Source organism: Argopecten irradians, chromosome 10, assembly GCF_041381155.1.
Source record: "Argopecten irradians isolate NY chromosome 10, Ai_NY, whole genome shotgun sequence".
NCBI lineage: Eukaryota > Metazoa > Mollusca > Bivalvia > Pectinida > Pectinidae > Argopecten > Argopecten irradians.
The window spans coordinates 15775726-15793947 of NC_091143.1; the positions used below are offsets into that span (position 1 = coordinate 15775726).

The 18222-nt window shown below is 33.1% G+C and overlaps 1 protein-coding gene across 1 annotated transcript; it reads left to right on the forward strand.

The window, feature by feature from the left end:
- On the forward strand, window positions 1-2360 carry LOC138333231 (uncharacterized protein MCAP_0864-like). Its single transcript, XM_069281476.1, has 3 exons — window positions 1-857; window positions 1258-1596; window positions 1986-2360. Exons 1-3 carry the CDS (start codon window positions 69-71, stop codon window positions 2226-2228), a joined length of 1371 nt encoding a protein of 456 aa, XP_069137577.1. The 5' UTR covers window positions 1-68; the 3' UTR covers window positions 2229-2360.
- The last annotated feature ends 15862 nt before the right edge of the window (window positions 2361-18222 follow it).

The window sequence follows — 18222 nt, forward strand, 5'->3', positions numbered from 1 at the left end:
AGTAAAGCATTAACTGGTTGTCTCGCCGCTCTCCAAGATAGTACAGCCACCTTATTCATCGACACAATATGAACGGAATATTGGCGGTTGTCTTTGTGGTCCTTGGTGCGACTCAGGGACAATATGTGCCGCAGGGATTACTGCCCACGACAAGTTCCTCTTGTAAATACGAGTTCACAGTACCGGACACAACTGGTGCATGTTCAATGTCATCAAGTAATTTAGACAAGAAAGTTGACCAGGTGAAACAGGATTTGGACAAAACACGACTCCAATACGTAGCCCAAAATAGTGTTGTTCAGAGCACATTAGCACAGGTCCAGTCTGATACTGCAACATACGTATCTAAGGTGAATGACCTTAACAACCAGTTTCAGCGTCTACAACAGGCAATGAGTACAGCGCCCTCTGGTAGTAGCAGCCCTGCAGCCGGTGGTAATTCTGTATATCTTAACCAACTTGTTCATGACACCAAAGACCTTCTCTCAAAGTCAGTTCAAGACATTAACAATAAAATCTTCAACCTCACCTACCAGTTCCAGAGGGGTTCAGTGGAACAATCCAAGGTGGATGCAGCCATTGAGAAGCAAATCAACCAACAAGCAGTGTTAATTGCAAAATCAGAACAACAAATTATCAATCTTGAAAACCAAATCAAATCTTTACAGGCAAACGCCGGTCAGAAACCATCAGGCCCGGCTGCGACGTCACCACCAGTAACCTTGGTAACAGGAGGTCCAACAAATATCCAAATTGCCCAACTAAAACAGCAGTACCAGCAGCTCGAAAAAGATGTTCAACAGCAAAGCCAACAACAGACCACCCAGTTCCAGGACCTGAATGCGAAGACTAACAAGGTAAGTAAAACATGAAGTCTGTTCATTTTACACTATAAATGCTTCTGCAGCATTTGAATATCATCTGTACATATTTTTTAAACGATATATTTGCTATTGAACTTAAACATTTTCAAAGAACGGAACCGAACGTCTAAACAAGATTTGTTTTAAACGGAAAATTAACCAACAGTAACAACTTTTGGCTCAGTAATTATTTGTATCAAGCATAATTTAGCATCAAGTTGAAACGGTACAATGACCCAATAATACAACACGCTTAATAATGTTCGGGAGTAAGACTTCTATCAGTAGTGGTATTTTAGATACACATATCCTACTATGTATAACCGATCAACGATTCAGTTTCACGAACGTTCATGAAAGTCATTGTAATTATTTGTTTTATTTTGAATTATAGCTTATGGGACAAGTGGCGAACCAAACGAATGACATCAGCACCATCAGGATGGCTGCACAGGACGCCATGTCACGAGTGCTGGCTGCTGAACCAAAGATATTAGGGATCAAAGCAGGCTTCGACACACTGAAGAAAAGCATTGAACCCCAGATGGCAGTGGTACAACAGGAGATAACCGCTCTCCAGATTAATGTCACTAAGGTAGAGAAGGAGCTACAGCAGCTGGGATCCCAGCTCATGACCAACAACGTCAACTTTGTAGCAGACCATACTAAGGTTACAGCCATGACCACCCAGACAAAACTGCTGGCCGATCAGCTGACCAAGCTCGAGAAAGAAGTAAGTTTACTCCTGATCAATCTTAGTGAAACATGCTGATGTCGTAATGGTTAATGCATTAATCGTTCAAACATTTACATCTACAGAAAGTACGTACTCCTTACGATCGCCTTTTGAAAATGCTTTGTTGCCCTGACACACGTTTCCAGATTATAACTTAATGATGTAATGTTGTTCAAAAATGATACATAGAAATCCTAATGTTTAAACGATTAAACTGCAAAATTTTGTACATGATGTTCAAAACGTTAATATTATAATGGAATCATCACTTTTATTATTAAATATGGCATCAATCTTAATACCTACCACATTCGTATAAGAATTAAAAAGGTCAATTTTTCCAATTTATCTCTCCTAATTCATATAATTTCATTTTTTAATAATAGATAACCGCCCAATCCGGAGAGCTGATAAAACTGACCGCTGATGTAACAACCTTGACCTCAGCGCCGTCTCTTTCCGGTAATGCAACCATGTCCAGTGCCGCCCTCCAACAAGCTGTCCAGCAGTTCGAGGCCAGAGTTCAGACTTCCCTCAACAAGACCCAAGCTGATGTCGGCCAGTTACAGCAAGTCACAAAAGTTCTCATGACCCAGATGACCATGTTACCTAAACCTGGATCCGGATAATTAATACCCGGCTAAAAACATGTAAAATACCTACTACGCATGTGTAAAGGAACAAAACAATGAACTGATTATAATTCATTGACATAAATGTTATGAAATTCTTCATTAAACATTAAACGGAAGAAAATTACATTATGGTATTTGAATCTCGAACTCGAGTGATTAAAATCAACTTTGAATTTATAACTGTTGTTTTATTGATCATGTTCAACATGTATTGTATGATTAAATGTTGATTAAAAATTGCATAGTAAGTGCTTCAATGTTACATCTTTGTATATGAATTTTCATTCATTGTGATTTTTTACTCGTATTCAGTTACTGCTTAGCAGTCTTTGTCAATAACTATGTTGAAATAAAAGGAGAAAACAAACTCAAGTAACGTCATTGCTTTTTTACACATTCAAAAATTATGACATGTTCACCAAATATAAATTCAAACAAAATACAAGGATAAGAGGCACAGCAAAATAAAAAAGAAACATACATTTCAATCTTATGGAATTAAATCGAAATTGTGTCGCTTTAAGAAAGGTAGAGATACAGTAAAATAAATAAAAAGCAATAAAGAAGAGTTGATTCAATCTTATGGAGATGGAAATGTACACTTAATTATTCTGACATTTGAAAAGAAACAGTTGCATTTATATTCTTGTAACAATTTATTTTCATTTAGAGATGCTCCACCGTCGACAAAGCATCATTTGAACAATAATTGGTGTGTAATCGTTTATATATATATGTCTAACTAACACAAAAAATAATATAAAACAATTTATTTTGCTTTCGGTGCATGCGCAATCAGTACTTCATTCCATATAGAAAAGAGTACCACGTGATTTTTTCGGGATAAAATTAATAATATTTTACATTCTTATCTTGAAGTTAAATTAGAAGCTGAAACTTTTCAATGGTCGTAATAGTGTAAAGTAGACCTATGTAACTTTTGTAACTGAAGAAAAATACTTAATTGTCTGCACCTGTTTTTGATAGAGATAGAGTACCGTTTGTCAGCGATGGAGCATCTTTAATCATTCTGCTTATATTCTGATTTTACATTTACAAAAGACCTCATTTGACCCTGCCATATTTCACATGATATGACGTACTACTAGAAATCTATTAATAGTAGATGACAGCTGTCACACATGCCTATATGACACGTTGTAATCAGATACGTGCCATAACTAGTACATATATTTCAAAAGACGAATGAATATGTTTTGTCATAAACAGTATCTTAAATTTGTATTCATTTCAAATGAGATTTTAGTAAACGAGTCTTAGAAGTTTTTATTTTTGCGAGCCTTGACGGCCACAAATTGCATATGAAATGAACACTTATTCAAGATCCTATATATATCATACAAAATACACACACATATATATATGGGAATTGTCAAGTAATTACATCATTTGGTTTTGCTTAACCATGTTTTAGAATCAGTGTCTTCACTAATTCTAAAACCTTTACCAGCATACCTCCTGGTTATAATATCAGAAGCACATTTATAACTTGCCACTTTAAACCCTTTTCATAATGCTTTGTATATATACACGTTATGTAACGAAACCACTTTGATATCCTATTTATTACATCATACTCTAGTTAGGTTATTTCGAAAGGCAAAAGATCATAAACAGTAGGTGTATTCTTTTGTTACTTTCGAAAATCATATTACGCATTGCACACACGCTTTCACGGAGAGAACTTACAAAGGAATTGCCTGTTGTTCAATTCATTTTCAATTCAATTGAAATGAAATTTTGTTGAAATTTAAATTTGCATGCACTGACCACGTTTTAGACACATAGGGGCGGATCACAGTGATACAATGTACTTTACATTCCTTAGAACAATGTAAATATGATTTCATTGCACTCTTTTACTAAGTTGCCCCTTTAAAACAATAATGTTATTAAAGCGGCACTTGCTATTTGAGCCTTTTTGGGAAATGCTTCTAATACACATTTGTAAATGAGATATGGAAATAATGTTTCAAAGATTTTTAAAACACATTGATTAGTATTCAAACATTAGTTATAGCAATCTTTCTCTTATCATGAAGATATAAATGACATGCGTGTATTTATATTTAGAAATGAGATATGAAAATACTGTTTCAAAGATTTTAAAAACATATTGATTAGTATTCAAACATTAGTTCATCATGATGATATTTAGATTCATTATTTATTGTTCATACAGTACAGGATCAGGTTTGGTTGAAAATAACGAACATCATTTAAAAATAATCCAACAAATTTACCGAATATATTTTGACACCGGGGCATTTTACATTTGCTCAACAATATATTTCCCAAGCATGACGTCACTTAAAATATAGATACACCACTTTACACCAAAAGAGCTTATGGAATGAAATTAACAAATCAAAAGAACTTTCTCTGAGAAAGACCATTTTAAACTATTGACATAATTTTGTTAGAGAAAATCTAACTTCAAAACATGTTATTACACAAATGCTTAGTCTGTAATAAAACACACGACAAAAGTGCCTGTTGGAAATGTTATGAAGTGCAGCGTGAGAAATGGTGTCGCTACTAAAATCGGGAGTTAGTGATAGAGTTAATTAATGTTATATTCCTCCTATTTGTCAGAATGTTGTGTGGAGCGACTGTATATGCATTTCAGAAAGATGGGTTAGAAATAGGATGTACAATACTTGAATTTTCATAAAATATCTGATAAACAACAGGATAGTGTGAAGATACAATACTGCTGACGAATAGTGTTTTTTTTTAATTTTTTTCTCTATTAATCAAAAGCAGAAGATAATTAGCATGTCCTTCAGTTACAAAAGTTACTTATCTTACACCATAGTTTGAGCTTCTAATCTTACTTCAAGACAAAGATATCAAAAATAATTTATTGCATCCCGGAAAAAAAATCCGTGGCACTATGTCCTATATGGTATTAAATAAGGATTGCGCATGAACCTAAAGCAAAATAAATTAATGAATATTTTTGTGTTAATTAGATATACATGTATATACACAGTTAAACATTTGTTGTTATTCCAATGATGAGTATCGTTTATGCTCTGTCGGCGAGGGAACCTCTTTAATTCAAACAAATGTAATGAACGTAAACAGTTGTGGACATATCTCATATTGTAATACTTTGAAGGATTTATCAGTCATCCCCACTTAAACTGAAGTGATAATTTACAGCTTAACACTCGTCACTGGAGTAGGTCTATCTGATAAATGATTCAACGCGGATTGATTTATCTTCATATCATATATTTACATTATGTTTGCAAAGTTCAGGACACATAAACAAATAACATAATTAGTCCCCAGTGACATTTTATTGCACAATTTCACAGACATCGTCATTTATTTAATATCTAAAAATCGAGGAACGTGTTTTCCAGAATTAATGTATATTTATTAGATCAGAATTAGAAAACATGTATGATTTCTCATCAATAAAAAATGATAAAAGTAATTACAATATCATAATATAAGTTAGCCTATGTTCAAACATTCATTAATTCATCCATTATTTCATTCATTATTCATTCATTCACTCCTTCATTTCTTAAGTATTCCTTCATTCATACATTCATTCATTCAATCAATCCTCTCTCGGTCTTTATTTTATTTATTCAATAATTATTCATATTTTCCATCGATGCAAATAATAAACTAGAGCACAGTATATTATTATTTTCTATTCGTTTTTCTTATCAACCAGATGTGTTTAATCAGTTTCAAAAGTGTATAAACATTAACTCGTTATAGAAAAATGAAAAAAAAAACATATATATATATATTGAAAGTTACGTTTTGAACTATTAGATGAATGATACCATGTTTTAACCACATGTTATACATTTCAGAATACCATTCTCATCGCCTGGTCAACTACGTCCATCCGCGTAATCACTTTCAAATTTCCACTCAACTAGGCGCTAACCGTTCTAATCTGTGACAAATACCCACTTTTTATGTAATTTGGCACCTGCTATAGGGCTAATAGGTAAACTATCAGCCAAAAAAAGCACACAACGTGCCCCAGTTATCTACAAAGCCTAGCCTTTTTAACATCTGCAACATTCCTGTTGTATTGTAATGTCAGAAAAGCCACTTTAAAGCATCAGAAATTCTTGATTTTTGTTTTACTTCAACAGCGAGTCGCCCTGTCGTTAAGACCCTCGTATTTCCCTAGACATTCCTGGAACACCACGCGTCCATATCGGGGAACAGATATGTAGCAGTAACCTAATCCTGTATTGTGTAAAACTTAATTAAAGTATTTTAAACCTCAAACATTACAGGGTATTGGCAAAAATGCTATATCATACAGCCTTTAACTTTTGTGGGTGGTTGGATGAAGAGGATTTTATTTATACTTTCACGAATACGGTGGACATTGCGAAAATGTGTAATAATGAAAAAAAAATATTAATATATACTCTTGAAAAATAAACAAAACATTTCCGTTCCTAATAATTAATTTTTAATCAAATTTTGTGAATATCAAGAATGTTTTGACTTGCCAATACCGTCGATATAGTTTAGATGAGTGTTGTTGGTATGACGTTTTATTAGTAAACAAAGAATAAGAAACATTGGAATATTTTTATATTAAACACCAATCTAAAAGTATCTCAATTGTTTTCATGTTTATTAGAATTATATAATGGGTTATTTAGTGAGAGGTTAATTTGATCATCTATTAGTAATAATGATATATTCAAATAATAATAATGATATAATAAATAGTGATATAAATGAAAATTAAAGCAAACTGCATTTGTATTTGCTTCGGTCTATAGCTCTGCCAAGTAGATTTTCATCTAATAAAGGAATTAAAACCAAATAGTTTTTACTCCAACATAAAGTTAATGATTTGCATGTCCTTTTTGAAAGAACTGTGTAGGGACGTGCTTTAAACTAAACACCAAACAATGGACAGACATCGTTTTTAAAAGTCGGTGAACATAGCTACGTTCGTATATCTTCTCGCAGGAAACGGAGTAGAATTAGTATTTAAACAGATAGTTTCCCTAACATTCAAATGAACTGTTATCTCTGGTTTTATTAAGCGTTTGCAACTGACATCATTGTATAAACTTACAAAACATTTTTCACACTACTCTTAAACTTTAGATAAAAATACCTGTTACACTAACCTCTCGGAATCAGAAGTTTAATGTGTGTTCCGTATTAACTATATACTTATATAATTATATTATTATTATTTTATTCTCAATGAACGTCTCGTAGCGTATTTAAATCCTCAAATTATTCATCAAATGTTCAAATGTATTCATTAAGATTATTATTTTTAACAATTTTGTCAAAATCTTCATGCTTTAAAAATAATGTATTTTGCCCTCGCACGCCTGTCTTGTGTCATTATTCATTGTTTCCTAATATTTATATTTAGTTTTTCTTTATTTTCATACTTAATCTGGCATTCTGATAAGTCGATTCATTTTTATACCTCTGACGTCACAAAACGACATTGATGTTGTATATTGATTTGGAAAAAATAATTCATTCGAAAGACAATAGAAACGTCGTTTAAACGTATTTTAATCATGTAATCTGAAAAATTGGGAATAAGCTTTGATGTCAATATCATCAGGTTAGGCAAAAAATGTGAATTCATGTTTTTTTTTTGTTTTTTTGGGGGGGGGGGGGTTTGGGGGGAGGGGGGATTAAGAAATCGTCCGCGGTTATTGATGGGTTATTGTTGTAAGGTTATATTTAAGCTGTAGTGTCAATAAGTGATTTACGTTTATAATGTGGTTAATTGTATTACCTACATGATGTAGGAGATAAATGTGTTTAGGTTTCGTCTGTTATTTGATCCTTTCAATTATTGAATATATTGAAATTAAATGAGTGATGCTATATAAATCATATTAATGATATTTTCTGCCAGTCTGGATTTCTTTCTGAACAATATATGATATTTCATAACAGAAATCCTTTATTCAAACTGTCCAATTATTATTTGCTCATCGCAAAATGAAAGATTATGTTGATCAAATTTTGTAAAATACACGGTAGCTGCTATATTGAGAAAAAACCTATTCATTTAATGTAAGAACATTCCTTCGTGGAAGGAATCTTTCTAATTTATGTTTGTCAATGTCAAGCTGGAGAATACAAAAAGAAAAAGGAAACGTTTTTTCTGTCTAATACCAATTCATGAAGTTGTATATTAATTGTCTTGAATATTTTTGCTGACTTTGGATGACAAATGAAATAACATAGCTACTCCTAGTGGAATTCTCACAGGATACGGCGCCGAATCTTTATTTAACAATGATGTTTTCCTAACTCCCTCATAAAACAGTATCCTTGGTTGTGTTAGTAAATGCTCCGTTCGTGTAAACCGGTCAAACTGGTCTCATAACCACTTGAACTTGTTCTGCTATGTTAAAACACCAGAATAAACCTATCAATCTGTGTGTTTTGGTTTGCCGCCTTCCGTAAATATGGTGTAAGCAACATTTGTGTAACCAATGTGCGGTATATATCGTCAACCAGTAATATAAGTAAACTTATTTCGATTTAATAGTTTGGACCCAGAAATACACTTCAATGTCCACTACGTTTCTGAATCAAAGTTTAAAGTTTGATTTATAACAATTATAACGTCGGGACAACTATATCGATGGCATAATATAAAATAACAACAATAAACAAATGCAAACTTTCCTATGAAAATTACATTGAAAATGACGTTTTGACGCAGCAACGTGATGCCGTAAACATACTTATTTAGCGCAGTTTTTTTATCGTGAATGCGAAAAAACTAAATAATAAAGTAATACCGTGGATATAAATTATCGCAATTCGGTGGTTCAATACCGGATATCCCCTTTTACAAAATATCCTATAGACAGTGTGAAAAGCGCTAAAATAAAGCTGCCGCTTACAAAAGTAGATTTAAGCATGCTTCACATAAAACTCAACACAAATTAATGAATTGAAAATGGCCATTTTATAAAGATGATAACATTTTATATAAAATAACGGTTTATTAAAATTAAACCATGTTAAATATAAAAAATAATAACATACAATGATGACGTACAAAATAATAGAATGGTCACATGACAATTATGACTCACTACTCAATTAACACGCAACTGTATACTATAAAATATCCATTCCAATAAAGTATATGGAGAACAATAAAGTTTATATAGACTTCCCAATCGGATTACTTCCAACCTGTGAGTCAAGTTAACTGCACTTCTGTTATGGGAACTTTTGATTGTGTAATTGTATCTTAAAACCGCCGTTTAGATTGCGAACATTGAACAAGAATTCCACTTGTTACACTCATCTACATTAGTTAGAAGTTCGGGGTTATTTTCACATAAACTGCAATAATTTAACGTCGAGTACAAAGATGACATCATACCCGTTGTGGTTGAAAATTTTAAAAGCAGTACATTGTCATACACAGTCATTGACCAAAGTAAACTAAGATATCAATGCGCCACAACTGAATTTGACTTATTCTGAAAATATGTAAAAACACTAAGATTGGTGCCTAATTAGTAACTCTCTGAGCTATATCAATCAAATTATGGTTGTTGTTTTTATGTATATTTTCTGGATTTATGAACTCATAGGCAAAAACAGAAAGGGCATTCTTTTTCATGTACACTTTCCCTCGTGATAGACTTCCTGTAAGTACAGCACCATCCTTGGTGAAAGGAATCTTTCTAGTGGATGTTTGGTGGTGGTGGTACTAACACAAAACAAAACAGAGAAGCAAAGTTATCCTGTCCTCTTTCCATACATGCTATTTTATGCTAATTGTCAAGAAACGTTTTACTGGCTTTGGATGACAAATGGAATAACATAGCAACTCCAAGTGGAAATCTCACAAGATACGGCGCCGAATCTTTATTTAACAATGATGTTTTCCTAACTCCCTCATAAAACAGTATCCTTGGTTGTGTTAGTAAATGCTCCGTCCGTGTAAACCGGTCAAACTGGTCTCATAACCACTTGAACTTGTTCTACTATGTTAAAACGCCAGAATAAACATATCAATCTTAGTATCTTTTGGTTGAATTTAATGTCGCCAATAAATACAGTGTATGCAACAATTTGTGTAGAGAAAAAAGTGGTATATTTTACTTACCAAACTATATGAACGTACATGCAATTATGTTTATAATGTTTACTGAACTAAACTGATATATTTTTTTCATAAGCAAATAACTTAAGATTTTATTTGTATCCATCTCTCTTTCGATAAGATTCTCTTACATAGAATGGTAAAATAATAACATCAAATGCTAACCCAAAATTTATAATAAAAACTTAATACATTGTATTATTCAATTTTGCTTGTTACGGGCAATTTCATTGGCTTAAAAATTTACTTTATCAGCCCATAAAGGAAAAAATGGCGTCGCCGTTTAAGACGTTGCTTCTGATTGGCTGAGACGACGGCGTAATGATTTCATAGACAATAGAGTCCCAAAATGAATTTTGAGTATTGAAGAGATTATCTTTAGTAAATTGAATTATAAGGATTAATTTGAATAAATATTTTATGTTATGGAGATATAACACAAACATCTGAGTGTACTCTCATCATAACGCGGTTTATTTAGAGTACACTCAGATTTTTGTGTTATATCTCCATAACATAAAAAATCTATTCAGGTTAATCCTTAATAAACATATAGATAGGTATCAGCTTGATATGTCCATCCCTCATCAGCCGCAATGTAGAACAAGGTACCCAGATCGCCCTGTGTGTACACGATAATGTTGTTTGTTTGTCTGTTTCGTCTAGGAATGTGTAAACACATTTGGACGTGAATATGACCAGAATTACTAAATGGACAAACAAAACGTATACCTCTTCAGGTCAATGCATAACGCATTTTATTGAACTAAAATAGATCTGACCTAAAGAATATTCCTGATACCTATATATATTCATTTTAAAATCTCATTTCCTAAATTCCAAACATTTCAATATCACCTTTCATTGTAACGCCTACAGCTTTTAAGTCTTAGTCTAGAAATTCGAATTTCAAACGATAATGTTATATTCATATTATCCGTTTCCTGAATAAACCCAGTCTTGCTGGGAATACAAAGAGAATAGTATTTTATAAATGTAACAAATTACCTTGATAAAATACGTCGTAATAAGGATAGATTTCAGCTCAGATTATCATGAACTGTATACATCCAGACTTTCGGTCACTTACATAGACAGTGTTACAATGTACTCAAGTGATCTTATATCCTTTTGCGTCGCAACCTAAATCTTAATAATAAAGGAAATAGCAAAATAAGTCAATTTTATAAAATGTTAAAATTGATCTATCAATGAATAATTCCATAATAAACTGATATAAGCATTCTTTGGTTTTTACAGGGCAGACAAAGTATCATCATGTCAACAAAATCCACATTAAAGGGTTGATGAATAAAATGGTCTTTATAGCCAAGCGGTCGAATTGTGTTAAAATTTTCCATTTGTGAATTCATCAAGGTGGCCTTATATAGCAGAAGTTTTATAGCAATGTTAGCGAATACAAAAAATCAGTTATCGATCATGTTGAAAGTAAAATGTATCATAGGAGTTTAAAAGTCGTTTAGGTTAACACTATGTTCCCGGCGGCCACGACAGCCCCGTTTCAGGCCACCGTGGGCAAAACGTGGTGACCGCGAGACAACGTGAGACAACGCAGAAGGACGTGATAGACAAACGTGAGCGGTCGTGATTACCGTGGATGCCGTGCCAGATTTTTTTGTCAAAAAAAACTGTCAAAAAATTTGCCACGGCAGTCACGGTACAGATGGTGAACGCCACAGGACGTAATAAAACAACATTGACGTAACAAAACGTAACAGCGCGTGCGAGACTTTAACAAAACTTCCAGACGGTCCGTGGTGGAACGGGCAGCAAGCACGTTCCCGGGAATCTCACGGTGATTTCAAGTTTTGTGACGTTCTGTCCACGTTTTGCCAAGGTTGATGAAGATTGCCTGCACGTTTTGTGGCGGTTTGTCAAGGTTTAGACGGCTAGCCAAGGTGGGTGATAGCCGTTTTGATGCGTTCTGTTAAGGCACATCACGGCTTGTAGTGGTTCAAAGCCCGACGTAATACGGCGTGTTACGTCCTATTACGGTCTAACGTTGCAAGCAATATATGATAGAGTATCATTGCCTTGCCTGGTGCATTTTGCTACTTTTTGGAATTATTTGTTTTAATAGATAGAAATAGTCATTATCAAACACATTTACACCATCAAATTATACGAAACCTATTATTGTAAAAGGCAGATTAAGTGAGTAGAAGCACTTGGCTATAATAATTATATGTTTATACCAAATATGGTTAAGATTTCCTTTTCTTTTAACACATTTTGTAATTAAAACGTGTTTGAAATGACATTTCTGCAATAAATATTGTTTCATTTGCTCCAAAAAAGCCCGGAATCAGACTTTCATCCTTAGTAAGCCTTGGCGGACCGTGAAAAACGTATCGGAGCTTGATCAAAACGTGTAAAACGTATCAGACCTCATCAGATCGTAACAGGACTAGAGAGAACGTAGTGGTATCCTTGATAGACCGTGCTAAAGCCGTAGTGTACCTTTAACCTCCGGGAACAGCACTTTCCCCTGCATCCACGGTCCACCACGTGGTCTGTAAAAGACCGTGCCAAAACTTCACAAGACCTAGGTCAACTTGAATACAGAGACAAAAATAGCCAAAATTCCACGGTGCACCACGTTTCGGGTAAACGGGGCTACCGTGGTCGCCGGGAACATAGTGTAAACCAAGTAATAAATTACAAAAAATGCAATTCAAATTTTAAAAGAATATCATTTGTTTTGTCATGGGATCTTTGAACACATGAAGACAATATTTAACTATTTCAATTTAATGTTATATCGATGTAGGATTTGTATAAATTCATTTATTAACCTATGCATTAGCTGTTTCATTGACAGGCAGCTAAAGAAAGACAAGAAAGAAATCTCATTGGGTCTTTCTTTTAGTAAAATACTAGTATACCATTTTAACGAAAAGTATTCTTTGGGCATAAATACAGAATTGCGTTTGCTCGTTATGCTTGTTAATTTGATAGGAAATTAAGCCAATCAGAAGGGATGGTAAAATATCGTTGTTTATCCTTGTAGATATGTATAAACATTATGTTCGAATCTTAAATTCCGGTTTCTGTTACCTCACAATAATGCATTGGGTTCTTTTTCTTTATTGTTCCTTTGGTAAATGAACAAGATAATAACGTACCAAACAATGTACATTTTTTATATCAAAAGGTCACAGTAGGGAAAATACAAATCAAAAGGTCACGGTCGGGAAAATACAAAAATATTGTCTTTAGTAAGGACACTTGGTCTAAACATCGGAAAGGATATAAAGTCTTTAATACCTTAGTTGACATATATCTGTGGTTGGGTCACAAATGTATGTCAACTAGATTCTTAACTAGTATATATGTTTATTCGGGCAATCTGACGATGACCTATAGAATTGAGTTGTCTGTTCTGGTCAATACCAATAGGCTGGATACTGCTACAGGATTTGACACCATTCGCTTAAATTATCCTTAATGGAACCCAAATCTAAGGAGCCGACAATATTTTAAATCTTATCGTGTCGTTTCCCAGTCGTCATATGACATATGACTTAAACTGTATGCTGTTTTGATTCATAAAGTAGTCTGTGTGATATATGACCATGACTTTATTGCACTCAGTTCTGAACTTCAATGGTTTAAATGGTACGTCGGAAGATAACCGTAATTTACAAATACACGTGATATGTGGTTAGATATAAGGTTCTTCGTGATTATGATTATATTCATCATCATCATCATCATCATCATTATCATCATCATCATCATCATCATTATCGACGTCACCATCATCATCATCATCATCCATCATCATCATCATCATAATCTTCACCATCATCATCATCAACAATATCATCATCATCATCATCATCATCGTCGTCGTCGTCGTCGTCATTATCATCATAATCATCATCATCATCATCATCATCACCATCACCATCATCATCATCATTATCATCATCGTGGCCATCCTCAACTCATTTGGAACTCATTAACCTGTCTTGTGTTTCCATTAGTCTTCTGATTCTTCTGGTCTTGACTGGTCCAATGTTAATACTGCCGATTGCATTTGAATCTGCGTTCTCCTCTTGAGGATCTTGTACTTCATTAAATACTGATAGTCCTTTATGTTTCAACGTAATTTATTGCTTTTTTGATACGTTCGCATTTGAAACAACATTAAAATTCTGAACACTATTACTTTTTTAGCTAAGAATTCTTTAAAGATGAGTTATTTTGCAAAATAATCGATTCATATCGATTTCCCTTCTAAAACAGTTTGACAATTTCCTTTTTACCTATGACTTGGTCGATCTTTAGAGTCTGAACATCCTGCATCACTGTTCCATTATTTTCACGACTTTGTGAATTTTTTACCTTATATTAATCATTTTATTCAAAGAGACTTTAATAGTATGTTTCTAGATTATAGAATAATAGTGCATTGAATGTTTTGTTTTATCTCCACATGCGTGAGTTTAATCTAATTATTAAAAGTTTAATGCAGCATGTCCCCTTCATGATTTTTATCTTTGATATTACTGCTTAATCGATTTCGATTCTGACCAAGTACTATTAAAATAATTAAAACCTCGTTCTTGCCGATTATGAAAAAATCTCGTTGTTTTGAAAATGACATCCTTGAAATATAATCAAATTCGCACAGTTTCTGTTTTGAAGCATAATTCTTTAAGGAATACCCCAGTCCAAACTGAAACGAAACTAATCACTTTAAAATGTTCTGAGAACATTGCATATTTCTGGTGTTTTGTAGAATTAACCATAACAAATTATGTTTTAGTTAAGTGGTTTTGTGTGAGGACGGAAATATGTATTAAAATAATCAAGAGGGTGAAATACTGGAAAGGTGTGTGTCTAAAAATGAAATAGCTGATGCCGAATCAGTTACCTGGTATCTGATTACAGGTAGATAAACAGGTAAACAAAGACAATAGCTCTCTACATGTCTTATAATCCCAGAATTTATCTTGATAATCCCATCAACATTTCTATCACACTATATAAATATTTGTCCATGTACAAGGTTACCCCTCAGCATATTGTAATTCAAACGATCCGGTTCTCACGACTGTGACTAAGATTTGTCATTTACCTGAAACTATCGGTTTTTCCCATATAAAGCTTTTTTTTCCAAAATGCATCCTGGAAACATCTTTGAAATGAAAACACGCCAGATAGGATAAAACATTCATAAACTACGTAAGATCCTCTTCCTCTTTGTTTTATCATAACACAAACATTTCGCATTCTTATGTTAAAATAAGAAGCATATTCATTCCATAATGACATTATCCTTTTTTGCTATGGAATCTGACAAAAGTTGAATATAAAACCTTGATGTGTTGGATACATTGATTTCGTATAGGTTTCCCAGCAATTATTTTCTATTTGATCAAGATATTCGTGTCAAATTTATCACAATAATGTGTTCTGATAACCAGTCATATAGTATAACCTGTTTTGTATTCGAACAAGATAGAACCGAGAATTCTATTTTGTTCATCAACAACGCACATAATATCTAAATAAAGAAATTAAATGCTGCTGAATATAAAGTATATTGATTCCTTTACGAATCAGATAGAGTATGCATTTTTATCTTTTTGCGTTTTCTATTACCATGACATATTAAAACAAAGAAAACATAATGATATATTGAAATTTAAGTGGAAAAAGTACGTGAACATGACTTAAACTTTTTCAATAAAAGGTTCTGCGAAAATTCCACTAGCAAAAAGACGAAACGCACATGTGCGTCATACTTCGGAGTTCTCATATCACATTGGATCCGATTTCTGCTAGTATTGAAGTGATTTTTGTGACGTACAGTTAGCCATCTAAAATATGACGTGATAAAAAAGATGTTTTGCGATCAATTCTCGCTCTCCAAAAAAATTTTTCAACAGTTTTAAGCTTTATGTTCTGCTATTAGACATGTGTTCAAACTGAAATTGTATGTACTGTAAAAGATTTAGTTATTTTGTGTTGATTACAAGTTTCAAATAATTCTGACAAAGATGTATATATATTGATAACTTCGTGTTAATTGATAATTTGTATTAACGCAACCCTCATCATTTATATGACCCAGGAAAATTTAAAAAATATTAATTAACCTTCGCTTTATTGTTTGTAACTCGCAGACTCAATATACCAGTGATTAAAAATAAGTCCAACGAAAAATCTTAAAGTAAATGCATGTCAAATCAGGTATTTGCCATGATAATGGGTAAATAATTATTTTCTTGAAAGTGATGTGATGTACAAAAAGGAGTAGTAGCATGATAATCACAGTTCTATCACTGTGAAATTGTCCAATTTAGTTATGAATTAAATTGTCTTTTTATAGAGCATATTCGAGAAAAAAAATCATATAATATAAGAGCGTCTAGTATTAAAGGGACAATTCACTCAGGCTAATTCTTTTACATAACCAAGAAGCAAAATATGACATAAAAGTATTGTTCTACATTTCTTATGAAACATATGACATAAAATATTGACAAATTCCACGTCATTATTTGGTATTTTAATTGATACAGTTGTAATTACAAATCGTTGATCAATACGATTAAGCAGGTACAATATGTACACTGTACCCATATCCGAGCCAAAGTCACGCACGTTAAACAAATGAACTACATAACCACTGTGGATGTGTTAAAATGATTTTTTAGGCAAGACAATTCACCTAATAAGGTAACTGTCAGAGCGATTGGAGCAGTTCTAGACAAAAGTAGCATTACTCTACGAGCAAGGGACAGGGTTCGGCATACAAGATGTTCGACCACAACGTGTAATGGCGGACAGCGAGCGAGTTTGAACATTACACACGCATTTCACCACCATGGGCTTTTCTGGCATATCACAGAAAAAGATACTGGTCTAATTTCCATTAGAACTGGGTTTTATCCGATATATGTATAAATTTTAATTTTTCTCTTAGACTGAATTGTCCCTTTAAGATGAAAAAAATATCTTTGTTTTAAAAAATATGACAAAATATTTTATCATAACTATAAGATATGTTTGCCTTTTTCCTGTTTCCGTCGTTTTATTGCGAGAAGAAATCTGATATCTGAATCTGATCATAAAAATATTTACCAACTATACCAAGGATTGTCGTTTTCAGTGAAATGTGTAATGAAGTCAACAAAGTGTTTGTTTGATATTGAAATGTTTGTTTGTAGTGTGCCGTGTCTGTATGACTACCAATTATACATCCTTCTTTACCACCATCAATTACACATGCCGTACCCCACTACCGCGTTCCTCTGTCAGAGATGACATGTCCGATGATTGTTCAACATACTCTCCAAATTACATCATCAAGCAAATCATATGCATAATATCAGCACTAGAAATATACTTATTAGGAATTGATATCAAACTTTGTCATTGAAGTGATATTGGAGAATTTGTTTTACAAAAATGATATAACCTGAAAAGTATAGCCTAAATTATATTTTTATCTATATAATTACATTATATGTATGAGTTTCTGAATCTTTTGTTTGGTGTCGCCATTTTTTGTAAAGTCATTATTCTTAGGAATGTACTCCAATAGGATATTGTAATCCAACCTGTTTTCGGATATTTCGTAGGCGATATGAATTCGCGAAAAAAAAAGCAGCGAAAATGATTCAACTTCAAGAACATTAAATCGCGATATTACATCGCTGTGCAAATGTTGTTGGGCATGAAAACTCAAAACCAAGTCGCCACGGTAATAAGAGGGTTTATAGTATGTATTAGTGTCAAGGCATTTATCTGCTTCGTGTAACAGTCAATAGTCTTTTTCATGTTGTCCCTATTTAATAAATATTGATTTTG

Excerpts from the sequence above, each read along its gene's own strand:
- LOC138333231 (XM_069281476.1), top strand. The coding sequence starts at position 69 with ATGAACGGAATATTGGCGGTTGTCTTTGTGGTCCTTGGTGCGACTCAG. Across the intron at positions 858-1,257 it reads TGAATGCGAAGACTAACAAG|CTTATGGGACAAGTGGCGAA; the intron begins GTAAGTAAAACA and ends TTTGAATTATAG. Across the intron at positions 1,597-1,985 it reads TGACCAAGCTCGAGAAAGAA|ATAACCGCCCAATCCGGAGA; the intron begins GTAAGTTTACTC and ends TTTTAATAATAG.